A 15,134-nucleotide genomic window follows, 5' to 3' on the forward strand; every position below is an offset into this window, starting at 1 on the left:
CGATTATTTTTATCAGAACAATGGCGATGTAAATATTTTTACAAATTTCAGTATAAACACCATCAAAATCAGGTTAACGATATTAAAGTGAGCAAGTCTAGATTGGGCAAGCAATAGACTAATTAAAAATTTGTATAAAGAAATGACCTCGTTATTTACAATCTTGTTCTAGAAGTCTGATTCTTAGAATTCAAGACAATTAATGTTTAAAAGATTAAATATTTAAGATAATTTTATGTTTTAATACTACAGAATCAAATTTGCATTAATATCATTTATAAAAACATGTACGTGTGTGATTATTATTATTATACTCGTATTTTATAATCAAAACGAATAAATTGTGGACTGGTTGCTGCGGGAGACTTGAAAATACATTTTCATTTGTTTAAATAATACAACATAAAACTTAATTGATATCAAGGATATAAAAAACCTTTGCAAAAAATATTCGATATTATGTTCTCAAAATGAGTCTTTTTTGTTCGTGATCCTCAATATGATTGTATTAATTCCGTCGTGTACAAAATTTTGGATTTTTTATAGATTAATTCTTCCTACACATTAGAACGATTAAATATTAATGTAATAGTGCGCAATACAGTCTTAAGATCAGTATTGTGTTTCCATCACAGCTAAACTTTAAGTTAAAACGTAAAAAATAGAATTATTAAAAATGATACAATAATACATTCCCACAATAACAACACCGGGTATATGTAATGCTAATATAAAGACACTTCCGCTTTCAAATACCCACTCTCATTACGTGAAGTGTCGAGGTATTCTCATTAACGGCAAATATAACATTTAAAAGTAAAACTCGGCTTACATGACGCCAAATAAATACACTGAATTACAACAATATATATTGCATATATTTTATTTACATCCGATTTGATGTCTACGTCCGTCATGTAATCCTAATTTATATTTCAAAACTGCACTTTGTTTATTTGTTGTTCTTCGACATAACGCTCCACAATTATATGTTGTTTCCTAATTTGTAGTGTAGGTATAATTGGTGCAATGCGGTCTGCATATTGCAAATAGAATTAGCATTACTAACATTTACCCAACGTAATCATGGACAAAACAAAGGCTTTTGTATATTTTTGTATGTTTTATTTTCAGAAACTATAAGAAAATTACTCCCCAAAACTATAGACTGTAATGAAATTTTCCAAGAAATACATCACGACTAGTATTTTTTTGTAAAATCATCTCAATCTACGTGTCATATAAGTGTTACTTTTCCTTAATTCCTCGCGTCTCTAATTGGTGTTAAAAAATTCGTGTACTTACTTCGTCGTGAGTTCACACGGCACACATTTTAATTATTACTAACTTTAGTTCGTGCCATCTCACGCTAAAATACAAACATACTATTTTTAAATGCATTTTGTAAATATTTCGGTATATACCTAAGTAAAGTAAATATTTATCATATATACCTACATATAGAGTAAGCTTCTATGAATATATGTTAATTAAGCAACGATTTTATAAAAAAAAAATATATTATTTCTTTAAGCAATAAAACAGTTTAGAAGTGAACATTTTTATATAGATTTCTTAATAAATAACTCGAGACATGTGGAACTTTTCATTTCAACTATTTCACACAGCGCTAATTAGTGAAGAACATGTTTCAATGTGAAGAATCTTCATATTCTCCAATAGATAAAACGACTTACACAAATCTAGACCCAAGGGATTTAATAATAAAATAATCAAATAAAAAAAATTAACGAACGAGAGATATTCACCATTCATCTATAGTTTATTGAATTCTACATTTAAATACTTCTCCATTTATACATACATATTTTTTTTAATTCGTCATCAGATATTAATTCACAACAGTAACATTATTTTACACTTTAAATGTCATCCGTACAAAAACTAGATTTAAATAGAACTATTAAAAAACTCGCAAGACATATAGCTCATATAGAAAAGTCGCTGGAACTTAAAAAGAGTCGCGGGTTCAAATCCTATTTATGTTAATTTTTTAATTTTGTTTCTATACTAAATTATAATCATAATTCCCTTAACATCTTAAAATAACCTCGTCCGTGGATGTTCGATAGGTACGTGTGTTGAACGTAGACCTTACCGTAGTATGTGACTAGTGATACAACATGGGACTTCACAAGAGAACAAGTGAGTATCACCAGTAGATTGCTGAGATAAAGAGGAAATATTTTTATATGCATATTACACTGATGTTATTTATATTGAGTTTTCCTTACATATATATGAAAATATATGAAAATTTTCAAGTAACATATACATATAATCATGTTTTATTATGAATATATATATCAATGTAAATTTTTGCTATCGTATTTTGATAATGTTGGTAATGTCCTTTGCATTATTAAGGGACATCGACAAAGTTCATTGTAAGTGGATTAATACGATTTTTTATCATAAAGGGATGACTCGTATGTCCAATTCACTCTAATTGCATATCAATTTGAATGTAATTGCAATTGCGGTCAATTGTCAGTGGATAAGTAAATAAGAGTGCGCGCTAACGACGCACATTTGTCTGAGCTGTCTGATGTCACGTATACAATGTTCTATACCAAATATAGTAATTTTTAAATATTATAAGCACAAAAATCTTATTGCAAAATTTTTAATGAATTCAGTATGAAAATAAATTGTGTTTTTTTTTCAAAATTGCATTGTTAATCAAATAAAATGTATGGTAAACTTTAAGGAAAAAATATTTATGTTGTTTAGCTAAAAGACGCCTTATTTATACATCAATGTTTTTGTATATATGAAGTTTACTAACCTTCCTGTCTTCTATATTTTTATGTACCCTTTATATGCTGACAATAAAATATAAACATTGTCTTAAATCTCTATACTTTTTATATTCAAGTGACTGGTTACAAATTCGCAACGAAACAAGAATTTGACGAATGACGTCGTACGATTTCTTAAAATCGATTTATTTGTTTTTCATACACATATGCGAGCTTTTTACACAATCCACATTCACAGATGTGCTAAAAAAATTACTTCCCTATTCAGTTTTAGTGCAGTTCGGTATAATAAAGAATAAAATAAATAAAGTTATAGTTAACACAGAGCTTCAAATTAACTTAATTGTCGTACCTTAATAATGAACCTTTCCCATTCTCTGCATAAGTAAGCTGGATGTATAAGGCTTCAGAGACATCACCTTAATTTGAGATCTCTCTGTCTATGTACGCAATATTATTTATTAAATTATTCAATATTCGAAAGCAATGATATAAGTGAACATTAGATGGGTCTTATTAGACTTATTAATATAAAATTGTGTTGATAAGCTCAGACTACTACTAGTTTACAAAAGAACATATACACAATAAACGTAAAATTAGGTTCTGAACATTAAATGTTCTTATATTAATTAAATTTTTATAAGATAAGAATTACAAGTAAAGAAATTATGATCAATTTTTTAAGTTCAAAACGTTACTTTGAAGCTAAGAACACTTAAAGCCGTCTCGGCTGGGTTATGTGAGTAAAATAACTTAATAAATTCTGTTGGTATAGAGAGAGATTTGAAATGATGCAGAAGTAACATAGATTGACTTAAAATTATAATGTTGATTAAATAGATAAACATATGTTGGTTATTTATTTATATACGGGAATCCATAAAGTAGGCACCCGTCGGCAGTAGGCCTTTTCAAACAGTATGAATTACTAATCCTATTTCAGTCTAGACAGCAACAACTTGGATAAAATTTCCAGATAAAATGCCTTTAACATATCAATGTTAAAGTGAGAACGAAAAAAAATACCGTAGTCCGTAACACTATACAGTGTCGTTAAGAGGGTGGATGTTGTTACCTTAACGATAATTTCGGTTCATAATGAGTGTTGTAATAAAACCGTTTTGTATAAGGAAATAGGACACATTTGGGCTTTCAGAGTATTGTCAGCGTATTTTTATTATACTTTACAAACTAGCTTGTACATGCGGTTTCGTTTACCAACTCCTTGTATATAGATTTTGTATGACATTAAAGGTGATGCTTCTACCGTCTTATTATTGTCTGTTGGCGCAATTAAACATGTTTCGGTATTGATATAAAATTATTGTAAATTTTTCCAATCTAAGTTTTATAAGTAAGGAAACAACAGAATAAAAATCTGAAGTGTTATAATACATCGAAATTTTGTTTAATGAAAGCTTAAAGTACATCAGTAAGCATACTGATGTACTTTAAGCTCTATCATAAGCTGCTTCAAAACAGGAAATGTAACAAATATATACAGTATTAATTGAGTTTTTTCTATTAAATTTAACTTTTACGTCTCTTTAAGTATAATGATTTTGGACATAATTTTATGCTCGGCAATCGTTAGTTGTAATTAAATAAGAATGATTGTGAACAGCGTACACTTGACGGAAATCGCTAGGATCAACTCATAAGGCTTCCACGTCGCATGACATGAAGTCCGCGAAGTGCACGTCGAGACTTTATAAATTAAAACCGACTTGCCTTTACAAGGACACACGATGTTGCTAACCGTCTCAAAAATATACATCGATTTTACTATTAAATCTATTGTTGACGTCGTAGTGAACCTACTATTCGTTTAGTAAGCGTTCATTTTTAATTATTTAATCTAAAAATGAATTGAATATCAAAATAACTTAAAATATCCAATAAAACTAATGTCTCGGGATAGAACTTGGTGTAATCACACATTTACGACCTATAAACGCTATGTATATTGTGATTGAATACACCGTGGGCGAATATAACGCTACTAACTAACTTACTTATCAACAGAGAATGGTCGGCTCTCCTACGAGAATCCAAACTACCATTTGGACCCGGCGCGACTCGAGTCTGCCATTTACAGTGAACTTTACGACATGCATCAGGACAAGAGCATGCCTCTAGAGTACGACAACTACCTCGACAACAGAAGGTAAGCAAGATACCCTACTATGAATATTTGTCTGGTGATGAAGGAATTCCTATTAATTTTCCCTACAGGACCATCGAAACATATTTCTGTAAGGAATCTACTCTTATACAGTCCTTATTTGTTACTTAATACTAAAAATATATTTTAATTACATTACCTCCAAAATAAAATAAAAAATCGTTTAAAGGAATCACTTTGTCCAATCCACTTTTCATTTCTTTACGTTCATATCATGTTGACGAAGAAGACAATTATATTAACAAAAAAAATTGGTCTCTACTTAAGATATTTTATTTGAAATCTCAATTGTCTTCATGTATAAAGCAAAGTCTTAGCGAATTAGAATCTTCGTCTTTTTCCTTCATTTATATTTCTTTGTTACCCACAAATTTTAATTTTAATTCATTATTTTCATTTGGACTTGGTAATAATCATTCTCGTTTTATCAAATCTCTTGTAATTAAGACGGAAAACAGTAACAGATGTAATTATACACCCGAATTGTGACTTAAAACACTCGAGGCCATTCGATTGTAAAATTTTGCTAAAGCGGAAGTTGGTGCTCGGCTTAGAAACACGGTTCGATGGTTTGTAAAGATATTAGTAAGAATTTGGATTTTAAGGATATCTTTATCTTTAAGAAAGATAATTATAAGAATTCAGTAATTTACAGCCAGGTGCGATAGCTTAGTTAGTGGGCGGACGGCAATTCCTGATGTCACAGGTTCGAGTCCTGCCCTTTTAGTATTTTTTTTTATTTAAATATATCCATCGATAAACTTCAATACCAATAGTGTTGATAGAAAAAGCTTTAATTAAATCTATTGTTAAAAAATATATACATTTTCAATTTCCCTGAAACGGAAACAATTTACGAGTGTTTCGAGTCACCGGAAACTTTGGAAATTACATATTCGTTTCGACTGAACGTTAGGGGACATTGGATCTCGTTAACACAAAATTTTGTTAAGAGATTTGTTTTATTAGTTATTGGTAAAATTACTTTCATTACGATATGTCGTCACAAGGTTGCGTCCTATACTTGACCGTTATAAATCGTGACTCAAGTAAGTAATGAAATATATATATATATATATAAGGCATTCATGCTACCGTTTAGCGATCTTCGCATACCATTCTACACTAATCGGTATGATTATAAAAATGTACTAGTTCATGACCTCAGTTTTGCTGACAAATTTATTAAACCATTTGCGTTTGTTAAATACTTGCCGACATGATTATAAGATTTTTCTAATCAAAGACAATATTTCTATGATAAATGATTATAGATAATATTACACATTTTCATCGCCTTACTCGGCCTTCTCGTATGATACATTTCGCTTCATGATTATATTGATAGCCATCACTCGTTACCATCGGTGCATGTGTTACCGTTAACTCAGCTGTCTCACGCCATCGAGGCATGACGTTCCAGCCGATGAATTCTCTTAATATATGTGTCTTTAAAAATATGAGTAACCGGCGTATTAACGAACTTTAGGCAAAGAAAACAGTAAGAAAATTATATTGATTTCTTCCTTTAGAACCACAACTAAGACGAAGGAATCTTAGAGTTGGAATTCCAACGAGTATGTTGAGAGGCGATGGTTTTTTTTTATATATAATATATTGTTTTATATAAGACCTAGCTACAAGCTAGCTTCTATAGAATGCCAACAATGGTGTTACGTCACGGGAGCGCTGACCCGCCAACTGCGCAGTTGCATTTCATCGATCGACTGCAGCCATGTGCCGCCTCATGGCCGGGGATTTCCCGTATTTTGTACTGCATTTTTTTAAATTATTGAGGTAACACTGTTGACATATGTATTTACGGTACAGCCTGCTTATGCTTTCATTTTCATGCATTATTATAATTAAACATTTTTTTTTTAATTTTCACTGTAAAAAGTCTTCCATCGATTATATAATAATTAATTATATTTCTCAACTCAATATATCTTCGTTCATGCTTCATTGTTATTTGGGAAAAAAATATTTTTGTTAAAAGTTATGAAACATATTTATATATAACAGACATTGTTCTTGAACTCTCAGATAACTTGGAGTGCCCTGAAACCCTTGTGAGAATCATTGGCTTGAATCCAACATATCTAAGTTATTTTATGAATATTTTGTTATTTAGTTAATGTTGAGATCCGTTTGAACTTAACCTTTTATTTATTCTGATTAAAACAATTAAAATTTGACTCGCTTATAACAATATACAAAATTATTATAAATGTTGTTTAAAATTAGCTTAAAAGCTCTCCACGAACATGTTTTATGACTACACCGCTTTTATCTGAAAGTTTTAAACGAATATTTGTATTACAAGTTATATAAGGACAGCGTTTGTCCATTGTGGCGTGGTGCAAGTGACACGATGCAGCGTTTTTAGCTTCGACTCATGCTATTCGGTCAAATTGGAAAACAAACGTTTATTTTATAGTGAACTTTCACAATGGAATCGTATTTTTGCGACCTAATTTTGAAGCTCTTTTGAAATTACAACAAAGCGCGTTCTATATACAGTCAAATGTTTCGGGTTTTTATTTTTTATTAAGGAAGAGGATGGACTGTTTTTTTTTTTTGGTGTTCATTCGTAAATTATTCACTTTAATTCGAAATCATTCCTATTGTTGATTTTCTTATTTTTGAAGTAAAAAAATACTATTGAAGTATTCCTCAAATCTTATATTAATAAAAATCCTTATATAATATTATTTATCTTTTAAGAGCGTTCGATTTTGCGTCTCTAAATATTTTTGGAATAAAATTATGACTGAACACTAATCTATAGTATCGTCTATCATAGTTGTTGAATTTGTATCTACAGAGAAAAACTTTGAAAAGGCAATTATTACTTTGTGTAATAAAATAAACCTAAAAAGAATAATTTTGTCAAAACTCTATCTGATACAACAAGGAGAATAACCAGCTGGCTGATAATAGGTGTTTGACAAATAAAAATTAATTCGTTATTAAATGTAATTCTCAGTTTAATTATCATAAATATAATCTGAATTCTGTTAACTTGTACCAAACACTAGTCTCTTTATTACCGTACGTGAGACAGCGCGACTCAATATCTTAGTCTTTCAGTGAACTACAGAGTATGCAATGTTGCCAACATAATAATAAGTGTATAACAAAGTTGCTCATATTGATCTCAAAAAGACGGAAAACATTTGAGTTTTTAATTATTTTTAAATATTATAAAGGTTTTTGTCTCATTATTTCACGTGAAAAGGAAACAACATAGATTTTGAATCTATACAATGTTAGGTACATGTTTATTTGATTTGATTGGAATAAATCTTTCCGTGTCAAAACGTCGGATGTTATAAAAATTTATTTATAGCCGAATATCCGTTAAATGTAGACGTGGAAATAAAATTTTATTTTTAAACTATGATATAAAATCTATTTTTACGTGAACGGTCAGTGTTTGTGATTTATGATTCATACGAAAATTCGGTTAACAACAGATTAAAAATGACTCCAATGTCATTATCTGTCATTAACAAATAAACGTTTGGTAATCATATAAGTATGACACAAGTGTACATATTTAAGTTCATTCTCTATACTTTTTTTATTTTGTTGTCGAAATTAACCGGTATATATAAATCAAATGTTGAACGTCACTATAAGAAGAATACCAAGGTTGTTCTAAATATTGCATAGATATTGTATTTAATATTGTTCGTCCGAAAATATAATCTGTCTAGATTTTTTTTAAATAATTTTTTAATTAGGTACAAAAAACCAAGAAACATGATTTCATTAATAATTAGGTACATCTTAAAAACTGAACGTAAAAAAATATTATAATAATAATGTAATTTAAGCTAAGGATATCAGGTTTTTACTGACACGGAGTCCACTAACAATGTTCTCTACTAAAAACAATATAATAATCTGTTATTTAAATTAAAATTAATATGAGAACAGAACAGAACAGAACAGCGTAACGAAATTATTCTAAATGTTTTTAAAAAATAAATTTTATAAGGTAAAGATTAAATAAAAAAATGTTAAATAGACAAAGAGGTTTCTTTGAAAAAACTATCAGGGAAATCTTTTAAATAGGCCAAATTTGAGAAAATTTATCTGGAAAAGAATTCACTTGTTAGATCTAAAATAAACTTCACACTATTTCTATTTAAGACATTCAAAAAGTACTCGGTATGTGTAAAATAATTTAGTATAATTCTACTCATAATAAAAAAATAATATTGTTTTCAATAAATAAAGAAAAAGTAAGGAAATATTATATATTACTTTAACAGGTGAAATATAATTCCTAACAAACGAAATGATATCGCAGTCCTCGGAGTGCACGAATGTACTATATTCGACTTGCCTTTGAATCATCTACGTGACTGTACCGCGATGAGCTGTGGCTTCAAAACAACTATTACGGTTCAGCGATCCATTTTACAACAAAAGCTATTTATTACAACAGCTCGCAGTTAATGAAACGGTAGCAGAACATTCCTGAGAATATATTTCTACATAGACGTCTGTGATACAAAAGAAATTAAATATTTTTTTTGTTTTTTTTTTAGTAACACAGTATTTTTTGTCTTTTATTTCATGTTTCGAAGATATAAAGTATTCCTTTTTGACTGTTTAGACTTATAAATGCACATCACAGCGAGAGAACGTACGCTGTGATAATACCAACTACATACATCACTTTCTTCCTTTACGCAACGAGGATGTGTTACATGCTAAATATATGCAAACGAAATGAAAACTCTATAGCGGTGTATACGTCAAGATTTATCATCGAGCGTGATAGAATATACTAGCAGAATATGCAGGCTTGACCTGATTTCACAGCACGGATAAGGCATGCATGCAAAGGAAATTCCCGGCAACACCTGGATAGAGTTTTTCGAATGCAGCGAAATGTTAGCATAGAAACGGATGTGTAAGTCCATTTACGAGCTGTTTGAATGCAAACAGAGCGTAAATGGGGCTCGTTTACATAGCTTCGGAATCTGCAGCTGTGGATTGCGTTTTGGGGTTAGCACATCTATCTGCTTTAGGGAGTCAAGTGAGTCCCTTACTATGTTCCCGATTTGCAATCTTAAACTCCTTACAGAGGTCTTAGGAGTGTTTTTATTTGTTATCTATATTAATACAGTTTTATATACCGTGTTACTGATTAAGTTAAATGCCGATGAATTTAAACTGCAATGAAATACTTTTGTTAATCTGGAATCAATGGAAGGTAGTTTTAAGTTCGGAGCAATAATTCTACTAGAATAGACACTATTACACTGTCTGGTGTGGGAGTTTTTTATTTTCTCTCGGACTTTAACAAATTAATACTCGATCGGTCTCGAGAAAATCTATTAGCGAAAATATAATTTAAATTGTTTAATTTAAACTTCAGTGGATATTTCGTTTTGAATTAACGTTGTAACATACATCATGATGAAGTCAACAGCGGCATTAACATAATTCGGAATTATTCATGAGATGGAATACAATTTACAAAGAAAATATGAAGATTTTATCAAATGAACCAAATGTTAGTTTATGTGTGCTAGCATATTGATTACAAGGACAGATAGGTAACTCCGAAGAGGTACATTTAAATCGCGATGAAAAAAGATGAATGGAAAATAATTTGTTGATTAGAGACACGCGATATTATAATTTTTTAAACGTATATACACAGTGCTTGTAGAATGTTTTCGTGTATTGTTCAATAAACAAAGACTTTTTTTTTCTTTCCTATGTAATATTTTTAGAATATTCTTTATTATCTTTCAAATATAAATAAAAAAAAAAATACAAACATTTTTTTTTAAATTGAGATCGTTAATATGTTCAAACGAGTATCTTAATTAGGAAAATTTATTTTTGATTGTAGTTCCAAATAGCTCCAATTAACGAATAGACTTTGTATTGATGTTAAGTATGCACATGTATCTTTATGAATTATCTTGACGCTGGCAGAATAACTAATGTACTTAGTAGACAAATATTTAGTAGGCGGTTAGAAGGATTGGGCGAAACGGAATATTAAGTTGATGGCTTGATCTCGCCAATACATTGAATTAGCTGATAAATATAACTAATTCTCAAAGAATATAACAATTACATATAAACCTACAATCGAACGTCCTCGTCATTAACGTCGTCTTTATTATTCATATATACCTAATATTTTTTTATATAATCCTCCACTACTAAGTCTTACTTTTCCCATGTTTAAATGGCCTTAACCGTTATTAGTTTTCCAGGTTCTTTACAAATTTCCCAAACCACTTCTTTAGACCACTAACAAGGCTATAAATGTTGTGATGGCCAAATTATCATCTGGATTGGTCATAAACTTGCTACGTTAATTAGAACGTGCTCACGAAACTTTCTCGATTTATCGTACAAGTGGTCTCTTTTATTATTTTGACGACACTTTTTATATTGAAACTACGTTGAAACATGCTAATATAGACTTTTTAGTTATAAAAATGTGTTTTATCTTTTCAGAGTTGAAGACGAAGCGTCTTCGCCAGTTAATAAAGTAAAGTAAGTGTTTTTTTTTTATCTTAAGTATTTATTTTTTAAAGAAAAATAGTTGTTTATAATAAAACTGTAAGGCGTTAATCATTTTTTTGTCGCTAAGAGTCCCGCATTAAAATACACAAAGCTTATTTCTACGGACAAAGAACTAAAATAAAATTATCAAACTTCAATTAAACCGAATCGCAGACAGCACAGTTAAATTCTTTAATGTTACCAAAAACATATATCGAACTAATTTTAATCTCCCAGCGATAAAAGCGGCTTCATCACGCCGCCCCAACAGAATGGCGGCGGGGAGTCGCCCCCTCCCGAGAAAGAGAGGGCTGACCAAGAGGACACGGAAAAGAGACACTCTGGACCCGTGCCTCACTGTGCCGAGGGACCCAACGATGATCTTTACGCCATCCCTGTTAAACTGAGACCCAAGAAAGAAACTTTGCCTCCCGGATGGGAAAAACATGAAGGTACGAGTATATTAATACTCATTTTAACCTTTAAAATGTATTTCCTTTTTACTTCCGATCGAAAAATGTTCGGTTATTACATCCATCTATCCATTTTGGAACATGGATCTTCTCCAGAAAGCGCCAACCAGCCTGCAGTAGTAATGGTTACTAATACTTTTAGATAACGACGGCCCATACTACTGGCACATAAAGAGCGGCACAATTCAGAGGGAAATCCCGAAGATGCCGCCGATAGAGGCTAGAGAGTCTCGCATCTCCATGGTGAGGGACTGCTCCAACTTGTCGGATGTCAAATACGAGGGGGCAATGACCTCGTCCGTCACCAGGAGTACCACCAGTGGAGCCTTGGATCACGTGGACCAAGACGCCGAGAGAAAACGGAGAGAGGAAGTCGCTTACAAGTAAGAATGTGTTTAAATAAATACAAATATCAAAACAGATTAGTGTACGCCAGCTATCAAAAAAGATTTTTCCTACTGATATCTGCATGCAGAAAATAGAAGCCTTGTCAAGGTGTAGTTCCAAATCTGTGTTTGAGTAGTTATAATACTTGTTCTTGAACACTACGAGTGTTTAATATACGTAAGTACGGTTTACTTTGTATTTCTTTACAAAATGTGTTTTACCCGTGACTTATCTGCAGACGTCGCAGCTACCCCGCTCGCCCTGACTCCGAGGGCAGAGCGGTTCGCTTCTTCGTGCGTTCTCTGGGCTGGGTGGAGATCTCTGAGGCTGATCTGACCCCTGAGAGGTCAAGCCGCGCTGTCAATAAGTGCATCGTCGACCTCAGTCTTGGGAGAAATGACCTCCTCGATCAGGTCGGCCGCTGGGGCGATGTGAGTATCGATATTATTTGGTTGACGCAGAATAAAGATAAAGATTATTATTTGCATGAAACATGTGTATGTGTAGGTATCAACATGCCCTGCCATTACAGGCGTACAAATTATATAATTTTATTATTAAATATTAATTTTTTTTTTATTATATGTTAATTCTATTATTCTATCAAGTATATAGAAGTATTACAAGTATTAAAAAAATCATAATTTAAAGATTATTATCATCCAAATATTCCTTAATGCTGTAGTATGCTCTTTTGTATAAAATAGAACAGAATACTCCTAGATGTCATCTTTAGGGTATCAAATTTTCCACAGTAATTGCTACGATGCCTTGATTAGTATCAGACTTATCACATTAATTTTCTATAAAAATTGATTTTGTTCATTACAATAGTTTGCTGACTAGGACGTTATCTTCGTCTTACAACGTGGTCCTTGATAAGTGAAATGTGTGTAATTCATCTCCAGGGTAAAGATCTGTTCATGGACCTGGACGACGGCGCCCTGAAGCTGATAGATCCAGAGAGCTTGAACACTTTGCACACGCAACCAATACACACTATTCGTGTTTGGGGAGTGGGCAGAGACAACGGCCGGTGAGAAAACTTAGGATATATATAACATGAAATATGTAGAGCTGCGGGCGAAGTCAGATGATACAACTAGTTGTGTAGCGCAGCACCCTTACTAATATATAATTCTTTTATTTTGCGTTCTCGGAACAGTGAAAGGTATGGAGTTATCATTAAGTACATTTACTAGTAACTCAATGAATAGATCGAATAGTTCTTTGCACAGACCACTGGCACATGCACCAGTTAATGAAACAGAGTTTAGTATACCGTACGAGATGACAAGTGACTGGGATAAGGGACGCAGGGGACAGGCCGGGAAATTTATTCGAAAATTTGCAAACCACAAAGTCAATAAAATAGTGCTTAAACGATTTCGATGATAATTCAATGTAAAATAAATTAGGCTTCACGGAAGCTCAACTGATATATATTATTAAATTAAGAATTCAGGATATTTTAGTAATGAGACAGTCCTCACCAAACAGATTCGGAAGATTTAGCATATCTGACTGAACGAGTACATACATCATATTGTTGTTAAAGACCAGGCCAGGCAATGCTGATAAAGTATTAGAACTCCTCATCGGCTTGTTCTGTATTGAACATTCAAGTCTACTATTAGAAGTCGCATAGACCTTAATCTGAATCATATACGGGAGGCGTTCTCACCTTGTTCCTCTCGCGTCAGGGACTTCGCGTATGTCGCCCGGGATCGCAGCACGCGCCAGCACATGTGTCACGTGTTCCGCTGCGAGGCCCCAGCCCGGTCGATCGCCAACGCGCTGAGAGATATCTGCAAGCGTATCATGATAGAGAGGTCGCTGCAGCCGCCGCCGAGACCCACAGACCTGCCGGCCGCCAGGCGACCGCGTCCGCTGTCAGGTGACTACAGACTTTGCTAAAAGCGACTTAGTGTTCAGCAGAATCTGCGCCAAACGAACTTCATAGTATATAAATATCTAACTTGAGGCTGTTTTTTGTTTTGCAACTTGTAAGAATGAATTCATTAACAAATCGAACGCGTCGCCGATAGATATGGAAATTCTGTTTGTCTTTTAATAACATTTCAACTTTTAAAAAGGTGTGTGTGTGATGGTTCAGGTTATAATGGTCTTTGATTCAGGCGCCTCGTTCCCGACCCCAATGGAGGAGCCGCGCAAAACGGTTCGGGCGCGTTACTTGGGCAGCGCGGAGGTGCCCCGCGCCACCGGCATGTCGGTCCTCAACGACGCCATCGACCGCCTGGCCGCCGCCAGGGCCCCGTCCGCCTGGAGACCCGTCGCCGTCGCTGTGGCGCCCTCTATGATCACCATCACTGAGGAAGGAGTGAGTGAAACAGCGACACTGAAAGAAAGAGATGCAAATATTATGTTTAAAGGCCTATAGTGGTCTATAGTCTTCCAATTGATAGGAAACTAAGATTATTAGATTATTAGTTGTGCTCTGACTATACTACATTATCACTAACGAAACACCTTGAACATATAAGGGATAGCATCCTATCACACAGAGACTCGGCTAGTCTCATTACGCTGCGGCTATAGTATATTTCGTTACATTCATAGTCAGTCATACATTTTGCAGTCCGACCGAAATATTTCAATGACGGCGGTTTTCGCAGTCGAAATTGCTCAGCTCATAAACACCAAATCACAGTATCTCTTACCTGGATAACTTTGCTATATTTGATGGAGGGATTTTCGAATGATCTTCCTGAAATAAATGCACTAAAATAGACA

General features: G+C 32.8%; 1 protein-coding gene across 5 annotated transcripts in view; it reads left to right on the top strand.

The window, feature by feature from the left end:
- Positions 1-15,134, top strand: part of LOC116774506 (protein Fe65 homolog) — a 38,448-nt gene that overhangs the window by 18,914 nt on the left and 4,400 nt on the right. For 3 of the 5 annotated variants that reach the window (XM_061524780.1, XM_061524782.1, XM_061524781.1), the window contains exons 2-10: positions 2,094-2,166; positions 4,812-4,953; positions 11,473-11,511; positions 11,758-11,972; positions 12,136-12,376; positions 12,619-12,811; positions 13,289-13,416; positions 14,084-14,277; positions 14,519-14,721. In XM_061524780.1, coding sequence (XP_061380764.1) covers positions 2,145-2,166; positions 4,812-4,953; positions 11,473-11,511; positions 11,758-11,972; positions 12,136-12,376; positions 12,619-12,811; positions 13,289-13,416; positions 14,084-14,277; positions 14,519-14,721 — 1,377 coding nt within the window. In that variant the 5' untranslated portion in view covers positions 2,094-2,144. The remainder of the gene's footprint in view (positions 1-2,093; positions 2,167-4,811; positions 4,954-11,472; positions 11,512-11,757; positions 11,973-12,135; positions 12,377-12,618; positions 12,812-13,288; positions 13,417-14,083; positions 14,278-14,518; positions 14,722-15,134) is intronic. The other 2 variants (XM_061524779.1, XM_061524783.1) reach the window with 1 other exon arrangement.

This window comes from Danaus plexippus, chromosome 26 (assembly GCF_018135715.1).
Source record: "Danaus plexippus chromosome 26, MEX_DaPlex, whole genome shotgun sequence".
In the NCBI taxonomy this organism is placed as follows: Eukaryota; Metazoa; Arthropoda; class Insecta; order Lepidoptera; family Nymphalidae; genus Danaus; species Danaus plexippus.